Below are 23,564 nucleotides of genomic sequence, written 5' to 3' on the forward strand. Positions count from 1 at the left end.
GCTCTTGGCAAGGCCACATACCTTGTATTTACTCCACAGCGGACTCCACGTGTTAGGCTAGAAACATGAGCGACGGTAGTCAAACAAGATTATTTTTCTCTCTTTGAAGGCCAAAATGAGTCCTTGGGATTATCTGTTCTGTATAACTCAGAGCCTAGGAATTCATTTAGGGATGTCTGCATAGTGTCTACAATATTTTGATTAGGTGAGAGCTAGTCCTGTTGTAGTCTGGGTGGCCCAGTGCTATTGGAGGCTTCAATATCTGCTGTTTTCTGATCATAATTACTTTCTTATTTAAAGGGAACATCATTAAAAAACTTCCACGAAAGACTGCGGTCTTCGTAAATGATACAGCCATCTTCTGTGTGGAGCTGGACAACGAATGCCAGAACATCCGATGGCTGAAAAATAAAGAAGAAGTGAAACCCAGTGATCGAATATCCATCACGTGCTCTGGCAAGCAACATACCATGATCATCCGAGAGTGTAAGATGGAAGATGCTGGTGAGATTGCCTTCCTGGCTGATGAAAGCAGGACTACTACCCAATTCACTGTGACCAGTAAGCTTCATTTTCATTTGGCCTTGGTGTTGTGTCTTCCCCGGCAAGCAGGTACTCCCGTGTTAGCAGTGTTGGTTTAGGTACTGCCATAGTAGGTTTGTTGTCCAAAGACAGCAGAAGGTTTAATGCCTGCCACAAAAGGCTGACAGCCTGAACGCTAGCGCTATGAGATGTTATTGAGAGATCAGAACAGAGAGAGGAGTCCTGGGGAAAGACCATGGCATAAACATGTGTCTTCTCCATGCTGTTCTCATTTCGTGATGGAATGAACATAAACTGATAAGTAAAACATGTGGTAAGGGACATGTGTGTCCCCATTTCCCCATCAGGAGGCGCTTAGGAAACATCCTGGAAGTTGCATATGTTGCAGTCGCCTGACTTCATTGCACATGGAGTGGTGCGGGTGCTCCTTCTATGTGCTGACCTCCATTTTCCAAAATCATTGGTTTCTTTGAGGGGCATTTATCAATTCTTGCCATGGGGATGATACCTCTTCTAGCAAATAGGGATCACTTGTCTTTCCCTCTCTCTCTTTGCTGAGGACTGGGAGGGGTGAGTCGGCAAGCATTCCATTTCTTCCCTAGGTCTTGAGTCTACAGAGACACGGAGGTAGCCTGAGGGTATGCTGGCTGTGATAGGGAAGTAGATAGGTACCCTAAACGTCTTTGGCAGTGTATTTCCATTCTAGCAAGCAAAAACATCTGTGGAGGAACATCTACACACACACATGAAGCATTTCAGGGGCAGTCAAGCATTCACCAAATTTGAAACATCTTACTTTGATTTTTAGCTTCTTAAGCTGTTTGCATTAATGTTATATATATAAAAACAACCCACCAAAACAAAAACAAACAAACAAAAAACAACCCAAAAAAAAAAACCTGCAAGAAAAAGGGGAAACATAGTTTCCTCCCTTTTGTAGAGACCAACAAAGCTGTGTCCTCACTCATCCTCTCTTTGACATGACAAAGTTGGGAAGACCCTGTGAACTATGCTGAAAGAGTGGATTTTTGTCTTGATTAGCTTTACTGGGGGAGAGCTGGCACACCTGATCTGAGCAAGGGCTTCTGTTGACAGAGCAGTAGCAGCAGGTGCAGTGTAGTTGAGGTTGGACCTGAAATGAAATTTTGGTGAACTTGCCTGATTTTATGACGCCTTATTTTGATGGCATTGCGATTCCTAGGCAAAAGCCGCTTCATTAAAGGCAGAGAACTGCATATGGTTTATGGCTCTGCTGCAGTTCCAGTTTGCATGTGAACAAGTCACCAATTCTAGTTACCATTTGGGAAGAATAATATTTCTTTTCTCCCACCACCACCTCCAAATTGCAATTACTAAATTCAGAAATGCACAGGTAGGGATCCAAGGCAAATGAACAGACAGGATCCTCCTCAGACATCAGCCACTGAAGAAAGACAGCCAATGAAGAACTGACCCTTTGATCCCTCAGCTTTTATACTGAGCATGGCAGATGGGATGGAACACCCTAATGGTCAGGTTTGGGTCACCTGTCCTGTCCCCTCCTCCCCACAGGTGCGACCCCTCCACAGGGTAAACAACAAAGTCAGCTTACCCTGATTGCCACAGCAACAAATATAAGCAAGAGTCTCTCACTGAGCAGAGAGTTGGCTCTGCTCCACCCTAAACTAGGACACAGTGGTAAAAAGAAATCTTTAAATACAGGTCTAAAACTGCTGTGTTATCGGAACTTGGTTAAGGGCATTCTGGTGCTATTGAGCTAAAATGTGGAAAAAATGAGGTAAGTGTCACACTTAGCATTGTCACAATTTCTAAGATATTTGGAAATCTTTAACATCCAACCAAACACCTCTTTGGTGGGAATGTCAAAGTTCAGTTTGATTTTGGACTCTGCTGTTTATGTTCTGAAGCAAGTGTTGATTCATGGAATAGAAAAAGGTAAGAAGTTGCCTTCCCACAAACAGGTATCTCTGAAGAAAATATTACGTTACGGTTTCTGATGGTAAGGTCAGGAGATCCGATTCCAGCGTCTAGTGTTTAGCTTAATGCTACACTAATGGGACCTTTGGCATCTAGATCTGAGCAGCAGTAGCTGACAGGCTGGTAACTGTGCACCCCAAAACAATTCTGTGTCTATTTATGTAATGAAGGAAAAGTGTATCGCACTGAGATTTCCTATTTTTACACTTCACGCATATCTGATTATCTGCTTGAAGAATCCTGTGTACTGTGTTTGCATCTTTTTCAATTAGCTGGACAAGACTGGTGTTGGTGGTTCTAATAGCATTTATCAGGCAAGCAATGTTTATTTGGTCAGTATTGTGCGTTGTTACTATGCCCGTTTTATAGATGGGTAAACTGAGGCAGAAAGCAGTTCAGGTGTCCCAGAGTCTGATTTTTTTATTTAGGCTCATTGTACAGGCTTCCCTATACTCATGAATACTTGAGTATCTGCAATGTGTGATTCATTTCAAGAGAGGTGATTCTGCCCCTCTACTCCACTCTGGTGAGACCCCCCCCTGCAGTACTGTGTCCAGCTCTGGAGCCCCCAACATCAGAAGGACAGTTGGAGCGAGTCCAGAGAAGGCCACAAAGATGCTCAGAGGGCTGGAGAACCTCTGCTGTGAGGACAGGCTGGGAGAGTTGGGGGTGTTCAGCCTGAACAAGAGAAGTCTCCAGGAAGATCTTAGAGCCCCTGCCACTACCTAAAGGGGGGCCTATAGGAAAGCTGGGGAGGGACTCTATCAGGGAGGGCAGCAACAGGACAAGGGGTAATAGTTATAAACTGGAAGAGGGGAGATTTAGATTAAATATTAGGAAGAAATTCTTCCCTGTGAGGGTGGTGAGACACTGGCCCAGGTTGCCCAGAGAAGCTGTGGATGCCCCTTCCCTGGAAGTGTTCAAGGCCAGGTTGGATGGGGCTTTGAGCAACCAGGTCTAGTGGGAGGTGTCCCTGCCCATGGCGGGGGGGTCGGAACAAGATGGTCTTTGAGGTCCCTTCCAACCCAAACCATTCTATGATTTTACCCGTCTCACACACCTTCTTTAAACGGGGATGAATTACTCCTGAGTGTGCTGTTCTCCATGGGATTACAGTTGGAGTCTGGTTGACTGACTCGAACCAGACACCTAACTTTCAGGCAGCCAAAATTAAATGAAACTAATCCTTTACCACGCCAGTAGATGTGTAACTAGAGCATATCAGATAATTCCTGGTCTCTTGACCGTATCAGTGGCAGAACATAGTGAATGACTCTGATGGGATTTTAGCCTTCTCTCAAAGTTTCAAGAGGAATGAGGGGGTGAGTGTGAATCTTCATTGTGCGTATACCTGTAGGGATACATTTGTGACCTCAGGTTCCGTAAAATAGCCACATCTCATTGATCGTAGGGTGTCATGGTAGGGATATTTCTTTGTCATTTCCTTTTGAAGTTAATTCCCCAAACTGGCTCTGCATAAATTACTAAACTAGAGATCCCCAAGTGATACTCTTGGGGACACAAAGTTACAGCAGATCTTCTGAGTGGGTGATAGCATAAAATTCAGAAGGAGCAGAGAGGACACATGCCCAGATGAAAGCGGCTGCAGAGAACAGCGAAACCTGTGTAACGAGCAACTGAGATCTCTGTAACTCTAAAAGTCATGCACTGTTTATCCATGTCTTTTATCTCTGAAATGTCCTGGTTGTACAATGTTTAGCTGTTCTTTGTTGAAACCTGCTGAGAATCTGGGCTGAAATGTTTAAGTGTACGACTGGAACAGGTTCTTGAGAAGAAATGGAGGACACAGACTCCTGGCACAGACTGCTTTTTATGGGATGGTTTTCCATTGCTGCACAGGATGCCACATCTGTGGCAAAATATTGCCACGCTCTTTCCTGATGCAATGGTGCCTTGCCACACATTGGTTCTCTTGGGCACATCTACGTTCTTGACTGTGGGGATGTGTATGGTTGAAATTCTGGGAGAAGATAAATACCAACACTTTTACAATACTAGCGCAACTATCCCTGCGCAATGATGTCTAGTAAGCTGGTAGATGCGGGGCAAAGTTCTGCTGCCTCGCCAGACTAATCCCACTGATGCCTTTTATTTTTTTAGCCTGGATTCACACCAAGGAAGTGGAACAGGAGTTTGGTGTGCAAAATTCTGAGCAACCTCTGATGGTAGTTTTACCCATCTTCTGAGTGAAAATAACGAGCTGAGTGTTAGTCTGCTTTGCGCAGGAGCTGTGTAGGAAGCGGTGTGGGTCTGTATCTAGCACTGAAAACTTAAGCCTATGAATTGTTCCTTGTAGACTCTTTGTGCAGACAATTGTAATGTTGCGTAGAAATCACTTATGTTTAGCTGTGGAGGTAGGAGTATTGTACAACTTTGTGTAATGCCACCCAAAAGCGTCTTCTATCCATTCTCTTGCTTTTCCTTCTCACATCAATGTTTTACGGAAGATTGTTAAGCTAGAGTAGCTTTCAGACCACAGTAAGCTCTAGTTTTTTTTTTTTTTTCAGTGAGGCACGGTGGCTTTTTCACTCTGACATAAACTTCTTGCTCTGCTTTTTTTTTTTTTTCCCTTCGTGCAGCTCCCAAAAAACCTCCCACCCAACCCCCAGCTGACCCTGTGGTGAAAAATAAAACAGAAACCTCAGTGACGCTAGCATGGTCCCCTCCGAAGATTGACCGCCCTATTCCAATAGATGGCTACATCGTGGAACGCAAGAAACTAACCGGCTTCACCTGGGTGAGGTGCCACGAGTCTCATGTCCCTGTCCCAGAGTTCACAATGAGCAACCTGTTGGAAGAGGCTGACTATCAGTTCAGAGTGTCTGCAGTCAACGCCTACGGACAGAGCCCCTACCTGGAGTTCCCGGGGAGCATGCACCTTGGTGAGCACAAAACCATCATAAAACGGGTTGGCGTGTGTTGATCTGCCAAGTGGGTGCTCTAAAGAGTGGGTGTTTCCCATGACTTTGAGGAGAATAGCGCAATTGCACGGCAAAACCTTTTTCCCTTCACTGCTAGTTCTCCTGTCTCATTTCAACCACTGACCATCAATGTGTCTGGATTTCTGTGATAGAGCTGGGAGATATTCCAGTGTCTCACAGCAGGCTGTGTGAGAGGCAGAGCTCTCTGCAATTGAACTTAAGCCTGTAAGCGCTTCTTCTAGATCTGATATGTAAGGAAAAATTGAGGTGGGCTTATAATATAATTTTCAATATATAAATGAGATATCAAACTTGCACCTAGAAAATATTTATAGGTGACCATACTGTCATGAAAACCAAGTTCCAGGCCACATCTCTTTAATGTTAGAGTTACTAGGAGAAATATAGGGGGGTTACTTTATTTCTAGGGTGCCGATGTGCCCACAGAATCATTGTGTCAATGGGATTGCTTCTTCCTTTGATTCGTTGAACTGGAAAATATCCACACAGACTTTGATTGTACCGTGTCTTGTTATTGTGTCATCCATTTCCCTAGCTGTCTGAACGTGCCTGTGTTTTCCTGCAATATCTAGAAGTGACTAGCAGGCTGGGTGTCCTCCTTAGGATCCTTCTGAAATCTAAGAATAATACCAGTTATTAAATAAATAGCACACTTGTTGGGGAGTCAAAGTGTTTCGGGCTTGTTGTGCCTTTAAACGTCTTAGGGCGAAAAGATCAGTAAAATATGGCTGTTGGGCTTTCCCTGGAGAAAGAGGACTCACCCTAATGCCAGAGGTCAGTTACCTGCAGTTGTAGAAATCAAATCCTGTTGACCAACTGTGAATTGTCTTCAGTGCATGCAAACTGTATGAGGCTGCAAGATTTTATTCTCATGTCTTATTTACCCCAAGAACTTCATTTTTAGGAAGGAATATTCTCCGATGTGGCAGTTTTGTGTCCTTTGGTCTCAGAGATATGTGTCATTCTTCTTCCCAGAACCGGTCCTGGCTGTGAAAACCCCCCTGACAACTGTCGAAGCTGTACCTGGAGGGGATGCCCTCTTTACTGTTGACCTCACGACGACATGTTCTGGCACTTGGTACCTTAATGGTAAAGTCTTACAGGAAAGTGAGACCTACATCATTAAGAGAACCCAAACTACTCACACTCTAATCATAAAGAACGTCACCAAGAATGACGATGGAGCAGAAGTGAAATTTGTTGCCAATAATGTTGACACCAGCGCCAAGATGAGAGTGAAAGGTATTTAATTTGATCATTGTCCTTTCTTCTTCCAGTCAAGGGGTGGTTGCTGTGACCTGGTGATTAGAACTGGTCTGGAGGCTTTCACTGATGCCTGGTCTGTAGGAAGTACCTGAAATCGCATCGTATGAACTAATGTGGGTCCTGGTAATGACCTAACCATGACAGCACAGAGTTCAGAGTGAATCTGTGGATCTAGCCAGCTGGTTGGTATCTGAACTAGGCTGCTTAACATCAGCTCATGAATTTCTGCAGTTCACAACCATCAGCGAGTTCACAACCATCAGCGAGTGGTTTCTGTCACCAGATCTACCACTGCGGCACCTTAGAGCAATAATTTCAGCTCCAGGTTTGGCTAGTCATTCTGACGGTAGTGGGGCCATTCAAAAGTAAAGGAGCACTAATTACTAACAGAGTTTTTTTTCCTTGGAGGCTTTTGAGTCTGCCATAGACGTGTGTGATGAAAAAGTTAGTATCGTGTAACTCAATTTAGCATTGAAAGTTGGGTGCTCCGGCTTTCTTCTACGAAATAACATCTGTATCTACCTACATTGCATGGCAAGAGGTGTCAAAAAGACATTCTTTCTGTTTGACTTTGGGTGAAAATCTCTGCAGAAGCATCTCTAGAATATTATTAAACAGTAGAAAGATGTTCATTTTGGTTTTTTGGGTTTTTTGTTTTGGTTTGGTTTGTTTTTTTTTTTTTTTTTTTGAGGAGATCAGGTCTCCTGACCTGGAAAAAAATCGCTTGGTGTTGACATGAGTGTGAGGGCAGGAACAGGACCTAATACTTTTTCAAAGACCTCGCAGTCTGCAGCAGACACGTATCAGGGACATGTTAGCTCAATATAACTTGAAATAACAAAGTCTTTGTTCCTGACAGGTGCTGCAGTGAGATTTACCAACAAGAGCAGAGATGTAGAAAAGGTCTCTGCTCGGCTGCGGGAGGAAGCCAAACTTCAGGCTGAGCTTTCAGATGCAGAGGCTACTGTGAAGTGGATGAAGGATGGGAAAGAGCTCAAGGCCAGTGAAAAATATGAACTTCAAACTGTGGGGAAGAGGCACATCCTGAAAATCCGCAGCACTGCAGCAGAGGATGCTGGAGTTTATGAGTGCACCTGTGAAGGGGACAAAATGCTCTATCAGCTTTCAGTGAAAGGTATGTGACTGCCTGGGCTGCTTTGTGTTAATGGCTTGCTCCCACCCTAAGCCAGCAAAGTCCCCAAGGGACAGGAAGGGAGTGCTCCAGAGGTGGTGCAGGGAGCTGTGGTAACTGCCCAGCAACGTCTGGCGTTGACAGTGTCTGTAGTCTCAGAGTAGGAGAACCTGGGAGTAAACTTGGGATCTAACACTGTCTCCATGGTAAGAACTGTGCTTTCACTCAAATTGATGTCTTGTTATTTCATGAGATTGATGATGGGTAGTGAAAAAGTGCTCTTGTGACAAAGGACATGATGCACATGGTGGCAGGTCTGCCTTATACTTGCGATGTGGTAGCGGACAAGTCACTGAGGAGCTAGTTCAGCTCTGATTAAAGTCCTGATGGACCGAGATCATCTTGGCATTGTGGGATTTTTTTTGGTATTTGTTGGTTTGGGGGGTTTTTTTTGTTTGTTTTCTGTCAATACCACAGTGAATAAAACCAGACCTTTCCGGGGCACGTTGCATGGTTTGATGCATTGTTATTTGTAAGGTCCTCAGATGGAAGGCTGTATAGAACAAGCAGCAAAATGTTATTCTCTTTTAATGTTTCCTGCTTGTTAGATTTGAACCAGTACTGTTTTATAGCTGCCCTGTTGTTTGGCTGTTCTTGCTTTCATGGCAGTCCCTCCCCTCCTGATTGCCTGCTGCCTAGATGGGGGCATGTCCACTCCCAGAGTGAGACATGGAGTCTTGGACCTTTACCTTGAAATCAACAGCATTAACCTCCTTCCCATCTGTGCCATCTTTTATGAACTAGTTCATAGGAGAGTTTCCTCTGCCTTGAATGGGACCAGGTTTTGGCTGACAAGCTCTAGTGTAGCCCCAGACTGTTCCTCATGGGTATTTTCTAGATGTCCGCTGAGGTTCAGAGCGTACAACCTGACTCCAGGACAGTCCAGCCTCTTGTCAGACATTGTCTGGGTTGAGATCTGTAGCTATTCTGCTTTGAACTGGCAAGTTCACTTTTTAAAGCTGTTTGATTTTTGTGTTTTGTCCTGTAACTCACTGCTCACCTTCTTCCCAGCAATGACCTCAGCGTTTCCGCACTGAGTACGTATGAGGTGCTTTGTCATCTTATTCTGCTGGCGTCTTGCCCTCCTTGGTCTCTGTAGAGACAACAAAGCCCCAGAGTAATGCGTGTTTTGCATTTGACAACTTGCTTGGTTATTCTCAAAGAGCAAACTCAAAAGAGGCATGAAGAGAGCTGAAAAAATAATTATATAATGTGACTGGATTTATGGAGGGAGGAATTCACTGTCTACACTCGGCAGCTCTTCTTGATTTTGGCTTTCTCTCTCTGTGCCTCTTTAGCATAATTTTTCACACTAGCAGATCTTCCCACGGATGTAATTGAATTAGCTGATGGACATTTCCATGTGCTTTTCGCTGTAATGTGACTGTCAAATGAGCAATCAATGCTATTATTTTAAAATCTGTGTTGACAAGCTGTGACTTAAACGCCTGCGGTTGGTAGCTTGATTCCTGGAGAACCAGCTCTGATATAGCTCATCCTTGTAGGATGAGGCTCACAAATGCCCTTCCACTATTTTACCTTTCAGCATTGCCACCTTTTATCTGTTCCTCCTGTAAATCGGACACAGACAGCTGGTGAATCGTTTAATGTGCAGGTCAGCTGCCTCTGGCCACGTGGGCATCACCTGGCTGCTGAGAGGCCACTGTGCCGAGCCACAGCCAGAGGCATGTCACTCGCTGGGACTCTTGCCCAAAAGAGCCCTGCTAGAAAATACGCTTGCCCATTTATCACTGCAGTCCCTCCGCTGCCATGCGGCTTCATGTGCCAGGCATCCTCTGACACATGACCTCCTGCGCTGAAACAGGACACCTGAGAAGTCTCCTTCAGACTCCCATGGTTGTATTTTTCACTCTGGTTTTCTGGGGAAGTGAAAGGTGCATGAATGAACCCATCTCCCTCTTCTTCCTCCCAAAACTTGTAACCTGTGGGCTGGGTTCCAGTAATGCTGATGGAGAAGGAGAGGTCTCGGCAGCATTCGGCCCCTGCAGGCTTCATGGGTGTAGGTGGTTGGGTAGAGGAGGAGGACTGTGGTGTTGCCCTACTGAAGGGAAAGCTCCACTGTTATGAGTCATTAGAGAAACAGGAGAAAAAAAACCAAAAACCAAACCAATAAGAAAGGAGTTTTTTCCCGGTTTAAATGCTTCTGGTACAACTTCTTTACCTATAGATATCACTTCTAATAAGCAGACTTAGTAAACCCTAGAAAACTGGGCTGGTGGGGACCTGGAGAGGTCAAACACAAGCTCCTGTCCCTGCCAGAAGCTGGTGATTGAATGGAGTCTCTTGAGGACCAGAACTGGAGAGGCCCTCGGCTGTACCATCACGTCCTTCCCTTCCCTTTCCCTGTTTATTTGCTCGTTGAGTATTTCTCAGTCTTAGATTGAGAGAGATTTGAGACTGGGGTTTTCTTTTTCTTTCCTACCTGTGTACTGCTTGGCAAGTCAGCTCACTCTTTGGTTTTAGGTGTCCAGGCTCTGCCGCTGTACAAGCCGATGGTTCTCCACCAAATATTTGTCTGTAATTAAAAGTGCTGTCACAGATTGGAGAAATCGAATGTCCTTAAAAGCAAGGAAACTAAATGCAAAATCCATCCATGTGGGTAGGGTATTTGAGGCAAAGGAGAACCCCTGTGCGTGGCACCAGGACGCGACGCTGATAATAACACTGTTGGAGCGAAACTCTGAGAGTCACGATCAGCTGGTCCAGATAGTGGACTGTAACTGCTTGCTGCAGTATCAGTGGCGAAAGATAGTAACTCCTTTTGCCAGGCATTCTGCCAAGAGCTGTTAATTTGTACTCTGCAAGCATGTTCTTGAAATTAAGGAAAAAATGCGTACATAATCAAGGCTTTGATTTTAGTAGCTTTGACTGCACAGTCCCAACAAAGTGACTGCATTGTGTGTGTTATTCTAAAATAATATGTTAAGAAGATGTTTGAAAATTAATTCCATTATCTAGAGAAAAATGGGACTGTCGTTTTAGGCTCATATTTTTAGCCAAGATACTGGTGGGTTTTTGAATATTTGCTTTGAGGCAATTGGTGATTCAGTTATTTCACTATGTGTTTATATGGTGCCAGATTTATTACTCCTCTCCTCTCCTCTCCTCTCCTCTCCTCTCCTCTCCTCTCCTCTCCTCTCCTCTCCTCTCCTCTCCTCTCCTCTCCTCTCCTCTCCTCTCCTCTCCTCTCCTCTCCTCTCCTCTCCTCTCCTCTCCTCTCCTCTCCTCTCCTCTCCTCTCCTCTCCTCTCCTCTCCTCTCCTCTCCTCTCCTCTCCTCTCCTCTCCTCTCCTCTCCGTGATATCTGTATATATTTTTAATTTAATATAATTTAATTTATCTAGATTATATTGAACCTCTTTAGAGTTGATTTATTTGCCAGGTGGTTACAATACAAGGACTGAATAACCTTTGTTGCTTTCCCTCCCGTTTGCTTGTGCCGTATCTTTCCTCACCTCTCCCAGATATTTTCTTAAAGCCCTATTGCCTAGGAGTTCCTCTCCTGTTGGCTCAGCCTCCTGTGTTGTGTGTGCTCTGGTTTTTGGATATGTGATAATCAATTTCATGGTTTATATAGGCTGGATTTTGGCTGCTTCTGCATCAGAATATAGTAATTAGATCCATAATTAAACATGCGTATTTGGTCTTATGATAAATTAGTACCTAATGTAAATGTAAGCATTGTATGTATTTACTGATGTCCATACAGTTCTTTACCAGTGCTGCATGTCTAATTTTTGTTTCAGCACTTGCAAACTTCATAAACAAAGAGAAAACTGGAGGAGTTATCAGGGCCGTCTCTGGAAAACAGGCTGAATTTGTTTCTGAGACCTCTGAAGCCAACATCATGGTCAAGTGGTACAAAGATGGCAAAGAAATCACAGCCAGCAAGAAATTCACCATGGAAGATAAAGGAAAACTGCATAAACTTGTGGCTTCAGCTGTGACAAAAGAAGATGAAGGGACATACACATGCAAAATTGGAGATGACACTCTTATTTTTGATTTAAAAGTCTCAGGTAAGTTTGTGATGCAAGTACGGGATCAGAGTCTATGTCAGAAACTCAGGACTTTGTTCGTTATACTTGTCTTACCTTGTAAATTGCCAGATTTTTAGGCCATGATTGCAGAGCACTGTTTCAGAGACTCTGACCCTTACTGTGGTCCTTATGCAAAGCCACAACGTGGGCAAATAATATAACGATTCTGTTACGTGTTCAAGTCAAGTCCTGATTTTGAGAGTTAAGCCTCTCCTGCTGTTCCCAAAGGACACTGTGATCACTGAGACATCTCCCTGCAGTACTGTAAGTGAAGCTATTAGTTGATGGCACATGCCCATCAGCATAAAGCACGTGCTAAAGCACGTGGCTGTCAGGTCAAGCCCAGAACAGAAGTGCTTATCGCTGACGCGTTCCAGTCCAGGATGGAGCCAGAGTATAAAATGACACAAGAATTTATCTGTGAAATTTGATAGCTGTGAAATTCAACTGATGCGATTTGCGTAGCCGGGTGGGAACCTTTCGTCTAAAAGTGGTTTTCTGACTATGTCTGAGGCCTAATTTTTAATCTGGTCCTAAATTACAAACTGAAACTTTGTTGAAAGCTTCTGGTGGTGTGTCTACATGTTGCAGTGCAATGCAATTTAAAAGTGACAACTGGGTGCTTGTCACCTGTAATAGTGCATCCATGTTACCATGATGCTGTCCATCAGCTAACTACAAAACTCATCAGCGCGATTAATCTCACACAGCACTGGTCTTGAGGGATTGCCATGGGGTCTGCTGAGATGGAGGGTTTGCTTCCAGTTTAGAATTGGTGCTTGCTCGGTTATTCACTCTGCATCCTGCCTCCAGTTCTCTTTGGCTGAGAATCCAACATTATGCAAATTCACTTTGAGTGTAATTCATAGTCTCTGACTTTACCCACTGAAAAATTGGTCTGAAAGAGCCAACGAGGCCCTATCCAAACTGAATGATGCAGAGTGAAAGGTACCCCTGAAAGGCAATTTATACCATCTGATTTATAATGTTTAATGGGCGCTATCTAAGATGGATTTAAAAAGTTTTTTGGAGCTGCCTTTGTCTGGACATCAAGTACAGAGGAAGCCTCCGTGATTACCTGAGACTGGATATCTAACTTTTCGATGACCGCGTGTAGCTGAGGTGAATCTCACCTGTAACTCCTATGGCAAAAGATCACGTGGCTCAGACCAAGAAAGCTGCTATCTGCTGAGTAACTGTGTATCTCCACGAACTTTTTGATGAACACAGATTGAGATGCGGCCTGTTAACAAAACCTTAGCTAAGGCAACTCTCACCTTGTTTCATGTGTCGTCATAAAAATTTTCCAGAGCGCTAAGAAGCACTGCACAGTCAGGGGATGGTCTCAGCGTGGGAGAGTAATCTGTCTTCATGGTGATGAGTTGCCCCAATAATCTTCAACTGCAGGACTTTGGAGGGACTGTACCCTCCTTGGCCATCTAATTTTTTAAAAATAGATCAGTCCTAATAATTGCAATTTTAATGAAATATTTGTTCTCTGGTGCCACAGACGTGCCTGGCGTGGGTGTAGCATAGCAATTGTCCTTGGGATACTCAATGACTGAAAACAACAGTTGCTGCTAAAAGAAATGCAATACTAAGCTAAGGTTGGCTATAACCGACAGCCATCAGCTTGCTCCTCAGGCCAGGGTTGGCCTGGTGGTATGATGGGTATGAAATACCTGACGTGCTCATCAAATGTTGCTCGTTAGCTTAAGGACAGGGTGTGTTGGAAAGGTTTGCTCACATTTTACACGCAAGGTGCCTGTCCTCACTTAGTTGCCTTTGCTTTTACCTCTAGAAATACACTTGCAAAAAGAACCCGAGCTGATTAAAATACTAAATTGTTGCTGCACACATGACATGCTCATACGTCTGGCCACCAGTTAGCAGAGTCTGAGCTGAGGTATCGAAGCAGGAACATCTACAGCTTGAGCTATGAGAGTTGTGAGCAGTTGTGAGTTCTCTACCGTGAGGATCAGCTTCAGCAGAAAGACGTGACGCTATTGCCCGATGTATTAACTTAGTCCTCTTGAAGTTGGAGAATATCTTATCAATGAGGTTGTCCCATATGTACCCTGATCTGGTCTGGGGAAGAATTAGTTCAGTGTGACTGATATTTTGAACACGGGGCTGCCGTAATGAGCTCAGAAATATTTAAAGAAGGCTCCTCATCACTTCTAACAAGATTTTCTGAGACTTTTTAGATCCTTTCAAAGCTGTTTGTGTAGTCAGTCATCAATACATATTCCCTAGCACTTGCTTGAAATAAGAAACAAGGAATGGTGATTAAGAAAGGAACGGTGATTAAGAAAGGAACTTGAGGGCATCTCAGCTTGATTTAAAAGATCCAGAAGGATGTAGGAGAGATGAATGTGATTGCACTGTAACTGAGAGCAATTATCTGAAGATCAGAGAAGGAATTTGCACCATCTGCCAGAAAGACAGGCATCAACATTCATGTGTGTGATGAGACAGGAGCTGTGAATTCAAACACACGTCAGGCTTTATGGTGTCATGATGTTGGTCCGGGTTCGGCTCGTGGCTCTGGTAGTAGAAACCACCATGGCTGTGCTCTGTAAGAGCTTTCATGCCTGACTTCTGAAAGGGGCCAGAAAACGGATGCACATCAGTTAGGTGGATTTTGGTTATGAATCCAGGTAGGCATGGACTCATGTCTATCTAGAACTTAGTAGGGCCAGTATTAATGCCCCAGTGTAGACCTAATGGACTGATATAGTACAAAGGATTCATCAACACTCAGCTCCCAAACCATTAGGTACTAACTCTCTGGAAGATTTAAAACTTGGACAATGACTTCCCCAGTAGAGAGAACGCTGCTGTATCTCTGGAGGGACTTTTCTGACTCATAACCAAAGTTTATTGCCATAACTGTTAACACTGTCATCGTTACACTGCAATCGTACCATCCACACATATGTACATTTGCACCTCCAGAGGCAAAACTTGATCACCTAAGTGTGATTAGCAATGAAATAACATTCAGTCATTACTGTTTCTCAACATTGTGCTGATAAGCCTGAACCAAGGCATAAACTGCTTTCTCTTTTTCTTTCCAGACGAGGCTGTTAATTTTGTCAACAAACCCAAAACAACTCCAGAAATATTAGTCAGTCCTTCTGAAAACCTTGAGCTGGTGTGTGAGGTGTCAGCTGTAAGCGGAACTGTGGTATGGAAGAAGGATCAAACTGAGGTGAAGCAGGACCAGAGGACAACGGTCGTCTCCCAGGGGACACACCGCAAGCTCATTATCAAGAAGGTGACAAAGGAAGACCAAGGGAACTATACCTGTGAAACGAAGGATGACAAAACAACATTCCAAGTCAAAGTCAGAGGTGAGAAAATGCTAGAAATGCCAAAGATAAAAAAATAGTCCATTTTAGGTAGTATCTTACATTGGAGGATCATCTTGCAACCTCTCTGGGGTGAAATATTTCAGCCGTAGGACTTGATTTTCAGCCAACTATCATATCACCACTTTATACACACACTTATACATCCATGACTAGTTATAACCACAAAAAATTGATGGGCAAGGATGGTAACTTCTGCATCTCTCATAATTAGCAGAAAAACTCATGCAGAATCACAATGCGAGACCATAGCAGAGGTGCAGGGGTAAGCAAAAGGGAAGGGGGAGGTGTTTGAAGAGCTCTGACTAGATGGAGAATGACTGAATTTGAGTGATCCAAATAGGCAGAAAAAGAGCAATGGTTCCTGGATATGAAGACACAAAGGCTTCTGATTCACTGGAAGCTTGGAGAGGCATAGGAAGAGAAAAAGAGAAGAGGGAGGAGGGTTCAGGCAGTGCATGTTGGTGCTCTAAGTCCCGTGTTCAAATCTGTAATCAAATGGTGAGTTTTTTGACTTTATCACAGAATTCACCTATTCATCTCGAATCAACAAAATTAGAGGTGAAGGTGCTTTCTTGTCTTGATGGGCCATCATGATGCTTCCTGTCAGGGGCAAGTATAATGAAATAGGGGGAACTTGATTAAGCACTGGAGAAGGTAACTGCAAAAAGTTATGTGTGACTATTGTGGCTTTCTTATAGAGACAGAAGACGTGTTTACAAACAAGGACAAGGTACAAAGGGAGGTGAAGGCCGTCCTGACACAAAATGCCACACTGAGCTGTGAGGTGGCCCAGGAGAAGACCGATGTGAAATGGTACAAGGAGGGCAAACTGATCACCTCGAGCAAGAAGTTCAAGGTGGAGTCAGAGGGCAAATCGCGTCATCTGGTGGTGGGTCAGGTGGAGAAGAAAGATGCTGGGGAGTACACCTGTGAGGCTGCTGGCCAGAAACTGACCTTCAAGATTGTCGTCACAGGTGGGAGATATGTTCTTTCTCATCACAGAAAGGTCCATGAGGTCCCCTTATGACAGAGCAAAATGAATCACTGTCTGGGCTCCAGCGTCTGTGTAGCCTAGATCTTCATTGAGTAGTGTGGGAGATCAGGGCAAGCAGCTTGTGTGCATCCACTGTCACACAGATGCCTCTAGCTAGACGTCCTCATCTGTGAGCTGAATCCCACTTGGTGGTCCTTGTTGTTTTTTAATTTCAGAGTAAAGAAAAATTGAACAGGTTTACATGTGCTGTTGTAATATCTAGGGATAAAGGTAGGGTCAGCTCCCAGATGTGTAGGAAAATAGATCTGGAAGAAGTCAGAAAACAGGTCTGCTCAAGAAGTACCTAGAATGGACAAGGCTTACATATGGGTCCTGGTTGCAGATGAGATTGGGAGATTTTTTTTGTGCATTACATTAGGGAAGAAAAAGTCACATTTCTTGTGGAGATAGGAAGAAGCCGAACTCCCGAGGCACTGGATCATTTTGCTCAAAAATGATAGAATGGCTGATGTGTTGTCCTCAGGGTGTACAGAGGGCCATGTCCCGTCTGAGTGTATCTTTGCTGTGGATGAGACCATTCCAAAATGACAGAACTATGGGAAGTTGTCACATTTTTCATTTGGGTTTGAACACTTCGGACAGTGTGAACATATATGTGAACTTTAAATTTCTTTTCCCACCCCACAGAAGAGGAGGATGCATTTGTCAACAAGGAGAAGGTGCAGAAAGAGGTGAAAGCTGCACTATCAGAAAATGCCACCCTGAGCTGTGAGGTGGCCCAGGAGAAGACCGATGTGAAATGGTACAAGGAGGGCAAACTGATCACCTCGAGCAAGAAGTTCAAGGTGGAGTCGGAGGGCAAATCGCGTCGTCTGGTGGTGGGTCAGGTGGAGAAGAAAGATGCTGGGGAGTACACCTGCGAGGCTGCTGGCCAGAAACTGACCTTCAAGATTGTCGTCACAGGTGGGAGACGTATTTTGGTTTTTGTTTCATTGCCTTCTCTTTGTGTCTGGGTGTCTTCTCCTGTTTTCTCTGTCAAAATATTAGAAATGTTAGACCAGCATCAGAAAGTACTTTAAGCTACCATTTCAGGGAGGTTGTGTAGGACTGGGTAGTTATACTGGTTACCTGTAGGAATCCTGATATCAGCTTCTCGACTCCCTGTACGTCTCCTTAGGCTCAGATGCTGAATCAAGAGTTTTTGTTTAGCAGGCACTGGGCTAAACGACCTCTTCCAATTTGATCATTAGTTTTGCTATTCCTCCTCTTATTATTGCTAGTCGTTCACAAAAGTCTGTGTTTTCTTCCCTCTACATTTCATCTTTCCTTTACATGTCTTCTCTCCTAACCAGAGAATTACTTCAATTTTTCCACAGTCTGGCAATGCAAACACGTGTGAACACAGCCGCTAACTCCATGCACCCTGAAACTTTTGTGGATGATGAACTGAAATAGGCACAGATACGCACAACTTGAATTATGATTCATATTTAACAACCTTTCCTCCAGCTCTTCCCCTACCAATTCTTTGATTAGCAGCTGTCATTGGATACGCGACTATGATTTGTGCAAATACTTGTCTACCAAGCGATATTTAAACAGTAGCATTTACAACGCCCCTACTTCATTGTGGCTGCATTTAGAAGGTTTGGGAGTTAATGGTAGCGTATTGTCCTAAAAATTTCAGATCAGCTGCACCACTTGTATCTGTGTGCTGACCGTTCATGGCGAGTCCTACATCTGTGATGATCAGTCATGTGTAGGAATGTTTATTTGTATTTTCATTTTTCTCCTTACCAGCATGATTTAGAGTCTGAGGATTTAATATGAGTCTGTTCTTTCACTCCGACTACGCTAGAGATTTCTTTGGTCTCAGTATATTTTGCAAGAGGTCCAGTAAATTTTATCTCAGGCTCTAGGCAGCCGTGGACATATGAGCTAAATTCTGAGTGATCATTTCTGAACTGGATGATAAGAAAGGGTTTGGTTTGGTTTTGTTCATATTCATAACACTTTGCTGTCTTTGCAGCCAAATGCCTCTCTGTTAACATTACACTTGTCTCATATTCTGAGCTGATCAGAACAGGGAATCTATTTTCTCCTCTGCTTTCTTATGGCATCAAACTCACTGGGACCGTAATGCTGGCAGAGGTCTGGCGTTTCATCAAGCTATGTAGAAGAGCAACTGTGTTGGGAGCCTATTGACTCTCCTGATCGCAGCCATGCTGGAGACCTGAAGTCCTTGCAGGGCATAGCTCACGTGCTGTTCCCTTGTAAAGGTTGCAGTCTTTGCTGCTCTCCCACTCTCCTGGGGCATCCTGCTCCCTCCGTTGTCTTTGTGCAATGTGCAACTGCTGCTAGAGCATAAAGCTTTGCTACTCCCTGAAGCGTATATTGTAATTCCCGCTCTGCACGGGGTACCCAGGGTGCGAGTTGGGGCACTTTGGCTCTTTGTCATGAATTGTGTAGCTCATGCTTTTCACTCAGGGAGCTGCCAGCTTCAACGAAGGATGGATGACAGAAAAGCCAGATTTGAGAGGCATCTTTCAGAGAAAACCCAACATGGGCATTGATAGAAAGACCATGGCATGGATTGGTATAAACCAAGTTCACGCTCAGCTGCTGGAATTAGTTCATACATTCCTGCAGAGGTGGAGTCAGAAAACACAGATATTTAGTGCTTTTACACTTGAATTTCTCTAGCTGAAGGCTATTCTTAGCTGTCTGCCTCGGAAACCAAAGGTTTTCAGTTCTCTCTCAAACCGGATGACTTCACGGCTGCACAGGGTAATGTAACACCTTTCCCCCTCTGTCGTAAGCGGAGAGTGCTTGCCTAGCTACGGTTGCTGTATTTCTCATGTGTACGACTGTAACATGACATGCAAGTCCAGCGCTCACTGGAAAATGATCTAGTGTGAAAGTCAGGAGGGATTATGAGTACTCTGAGTGGTTGCTCTTTCGCTGCAGAAATCCTCGTCTTACTAGATTATCCCAAAGTGCAGTGGCTTTCTGAGTCTTAATTTATCCTGTTACCATTGCACTCGGAAAGCTTTTCAGGGTTCCTGTACTCCAGGGCTCTGCTGGTAGCAAAAAACTTTCCCTGTTTAAGGACAGTTTGAAGGTTAGATGCTCGGCGTTGAGTATTGTGATGCAGCTACGGCTTTTTGGTTTCATATTAACAGAACCAGGTGCTGCATACCTTGGGACTGGGCTCGGTGTGTAGCCAAAAAAGCTGATTCTGCAATCTCATTATTTCAAGATTCATGATATCAAATCAAATCCTTATTTGCAGAGGACCAAGGCTTCCTGTCCTGAAAATGGTTTTCCTCAATTTCAATGGAACATCACTAACCAACTGCAGCTGAGGTTGGAAATGTCATCTGAATGCTTGTTTAACTTTAAAATAAGTTTCTAGGACAAATTACTGGCTAGTATAAATCACTTCATAAGCTGATTAAAAGATTTGGTCACATTTCCTACGACTATAAAAATGTTTAATGTTAAAGGCCAAGAATGCAGAGGACAAGTGAGCATCTGGAATATTCCTGCCCTGCTAAATAGAAATTTTAAATACAGTACCCATTTACTCAAACTGGTTTGTGACTCGTTTGTTTAGAGCAGCCTTCGTATTCCCGATCTGAGTTGTAGATGGAAGTTGGAATGTTTGTCTTTTTGCAACCAGTTTTGAAGGCAAACCATGGTGTGTGTTTGAGCTCTTTTAGATCCAAATTGCTGCTTAATCTGCAAATGGGCTCACGTGTGCCTTTGAGCTTTGCATCACTCACCAGCGACTATGTATGCTGCCTCGTTAATGACATCTTAATGACAATGACACCCCCTTACACCCCTTCTACAGTCAATATAAACAGAGGAGCTCAAATTTAGAGCATGTAAACTGGGTTGCTGCTTCGGCTGACTCCCTGTAGGACCTCTCTCTTTCCATGGACTGTGCAATATTGATGGCAAGCCTATGGTGTGGATCCCGGGATTGCATGTAGTGCCGTGGTCAGCAGTGAAGGAGCTTGACCTGAACTTACCCCTACTCCTTGTCCTCCCAGGCAGCTGCTGCCACTCAGAGAACAGACATGACAGAGACGTATGCAGAGGAGAAAGTCATCAAGGAGGAGTAAAGGATGGCACTAGGAGGCTGCAGGGAGTGACTGGGGGGAGGAAGGCAGTAGCACAGGTTGTGGAAGTGCAATGTGCCCTTGTGGCCAAGAAGGCCAATGATCTCATGGGGTGCATTAAAAAGACTGTGGCCAGCAGGTTGAGGGAGGTCATCCTCCCCCTGCCCCACACTCTGCCCTGGTGAGGCCACATCTGGAGTACTCTGTCCAGTTCTGGTCCTACAGTTCAAGAAAGACAAGGAGCTACTGAAAAGAGTCCAGCGGAGGGCTATGAAGGGTGATCAGGGGACTGGAGCATCTCTTTTGTAAGGAAAGGCTGAGAGACCTGTGTCTGATTTAGCCTGGAGAAAAGAAGACTGAGAGGGGATCTCATCAATGCTGATCGATATCTAGAGGTGTTTGGAGGATGGGGCCAGACTCTTTTCAGTGGTGCCTAGTTGACAGGACAAGGGGCAATGGACACAAACTGGAACACAGGAAATTCCATCTCAACATGAGGAGGAACTTTACTTTGAGGCCAGCAGAACACTGGCACAGGCTGCCCAGAGAGGTGGTGGAGTCTCTGTCTCTGGAGACATTCAAAACCCACCTGGACGCGTTCCTGTCCAACCTGCTCTAGGTGAACCTGCTTTGGCAGGGGGTTGGGCTAGATGATCTCTGAAGGTCTCTTCCAACCCTGACTATTTTGTGATGGGGTTCACCATAACTGCCAGGGAGAACCAAGAGCTTCCCAAGTCACCTTAACCAGGTGAGGCCTGAAGCTGGGTAGAGGAATTATCTTCCATTCTGGCACTGCAACTGAAAAGCAATGGCTGCCCCATACACTTACTAGTCCAGTGTTTATTTTGGAGCTTGTGCTTCTGTAGAGCAGTGAGATCACGGACTTCAATGCTCAAGTACATACCTGGAACTCAAACAGGCAAAGGCAGCCTATGCTAAATGCTGGGCAGTTGTTGTTATGTGATGTCAATCATGTAGGCATGCCAGAAATATTTTATACTTCTTATGCAGTTATTTATTACAGTAAATCAGTGGAAAAGTACCTGAAGGGGGCCTACAGAAAAGCTGGGGAGGGGCTGTTTACAAGGGCATGTAGCGATAGGACGAGGGGCAATGGTTTTAAATTAGAGCAGGGTAGGTTTAGATTAGACATTAGGAAGAAGTTCTTTACGATGAGGGTGGTGAGACACTGGCACAGGTTGCCCAGAGAGGTGGCGGAGGCCCCATCCCTGGAGACATTCAAGGCCAGGCTTGATGAGGCTCTGAGCAACCTGATCTGGTTAAAGATGTCCCTGCTTACTGCAGGGGGGTTGGACTAGGTGACCTTTAGAGGTCCCTTCCAACCCAACACATTCTATGATTCTATGAAAAAATGGGAGACCCCATTTATTTAGGGTCTGTCTGTCCTCCCACATCTCAAATATACGCTAATATAAAAGCTAACAGGGACCACACCAGTTATGGGTAAAAGGAGGACCAGGTAAAACAACCATTAAAGTAAACGGTAAAGATGCAGTTTATCAGTCAGTCCTACTTAGCAAGGTGACAACTGAATCTTTTCAATGCATAAAACTAACTATTTACACAGGGTATCCTTTTGATGCCAACTCCGCTTGTTGAGATGGAAGTTCTAAGCGGTACTGTGGAAGAAAGTGACTTCAAACACTTCATTCTTGTTGCCTGTGTTAAGTATTAAGAGAAGATTCCTTATGGCCAGTTTTCTGAAAAATTAGAGATTTCTGAGGAAAGAAAAGTATACTTCAAATTTTATAGGCCAGTTTTATGAATATTGTAGGCCCAGTACATTTCCATATTGAGAACTGTATCTTTGTCATTTCTTTAGGATTGAGTTACAATACCAAGATGCTGGTAAATTCCTGTAAATAATGTGATAGTTGAGACGGCAACTCATAATTGTGGTGTATTTGGCTAGTTCCAAATGTGGAGTGTAGGATTATCATAAAGACACAAAGCGGGAAATTTATCTTTGTCTTCATTGTAAGAAATTTGTAAATGAAGTGCTGGAGCTCTTCCTGAAGACTAGTCAGAGAGGTATGATAATTATATGGACTGTGTTTTGAGGGTGCATTGTTCTGTGTGATAAAAAGAACTGCAAGTTACTTACAAAAAATTATCCTGTAGAGCACCTACACAGAATACATGTAATATCTTCTTGTTGAAAGCTAATTTATTTATATCTTATGTATTTTTTTTCCCTAATGTTTCCCTATTTCAGAGGCAGAAGACGCATTTGTCAACAAGGAGAAGGTGCAGAAAGAGGTGAAAGCTGCACTATCAGAAAATGCCACGCTGAGCTGTGAGGTGGCCCAGGAGAAGACCGATGTGAAATGGTACAAGGAGGGCAAACTGATCACCTCGAGCAAGAAGTTCAAGGTGGAGTCGGAGGGCAAATCGCGTCGTCTGGTGGTGGGTCAGGTGGAGAAGAAAGATGCTGGGGAGTACACCTGCGAGGCTGCTGGCCAGAAACTGACCTTCAAGATTGTTGTTACAGGTGGGAGATGTGTTCTTTCTCATCACAGAAAGGTCCATGAGGTCCCCTTATGACAGAGCAAAATGAATCACTGTCTGGGCTCCAGCGTCTGTGTAGCCTAGATCTTCATTGAGTAGTGTGGGAGATCAGGGCAAGCAGCTTGTGTGCATCCACTGTCACACAGATGCCTCTAGCTAGATGTCCTCATCTGTGAGCTGAATCCCACTTGGTGGTCCTTGTTGTTTTTTAATTTCAGAGTAAAGAAAAATTGAACAGGTTTACATGTGCTGTTGTAATATCTAGGGATAAAGGTAGGGTCAGCTCCCAGATGCGTAGGAAAATAGGTCTGGAATCATGCTCAAGAAGTACCTACAGTGGGCAAGGCTTACGCTGGAGTCCCAGTGGCCGGTGAGATCGGGCCCTTATGTGTGCATTACATTAGGGAAGAAAAAGTCACATTTCTTGTGGCTCCAGGGGGATGGGAAGAACCTTAACTCCTGGAGCATTGGTTCATTTTGCTCAGGAATGGCTGATGTGTTGTCCTCAGGGTGTACAGAGGGCCATGTCCTGTCTA

The 23,564-nt window shown here is 44.3% G+C and overlaps 1 protein-coding gene across 36 annotated transcripts in view; it reads left to right on the forward strand.

Annotated features, from left to right (window-relative positions):
* The window catches only part of OBSCN (obscurin, cytoskeletal calmodulin and titin-interacting RhoGEF), a 200,607-nt gene that overhangs the window by 21,435 nt on the left and 155,608 nt on the right, over positions 1–23,564 (forward strand). For all 36 annotated transcript variants that reach the window (XM_074573946.1, XM_074573908.1, XM_074573915.1 and 33 more), the window contains exons 4-12: positions 301–561; positions 5,121–5,423; positions 6,459–6,725; positions 7,609–7,884; positions 11,708–11,980; positions 15,082–15,357; positions 16,077–16,352; positions 17,060–17,335; positions 22,736–23,011. In XM_074573946.1, the coding sequence (XP_074430047.1) occupies positions 301–561; positions 5,121–5,423; positions 6,459–6,725; positions 7,609–7,884; positions 11,708–11,980; positions 15,082–15,357; positions 16,077–16,352; positions 17,060–17,335; positions 22,736–23,011 (2,484 nt within the window). The remainder of the gene's footprint in view (positions 1–300; positions 562–5,120; positions 5,424–6,458; positions 6,726–7,608; positions 7,885–11,707; positions 11,981–15,081; positions 15,358–16,076; positions 16,353–17,059; positions 17,336–22,735; positions 23,012–23,564) is intronic.

This window comes from Larus michahellis, chromosome 2 (assembly GCF_964199755.1).
Source record: "Larus michahellis chromosome 2, bLarMic1.1, whole genome shotgun sequence".
NCBI classification, from domain to species: domain Eukaryota; kingdom Metazoa; phylum Chordata; class Aves; order Charadriiformes; family Laridae; genus Larus; species Larus michahellis.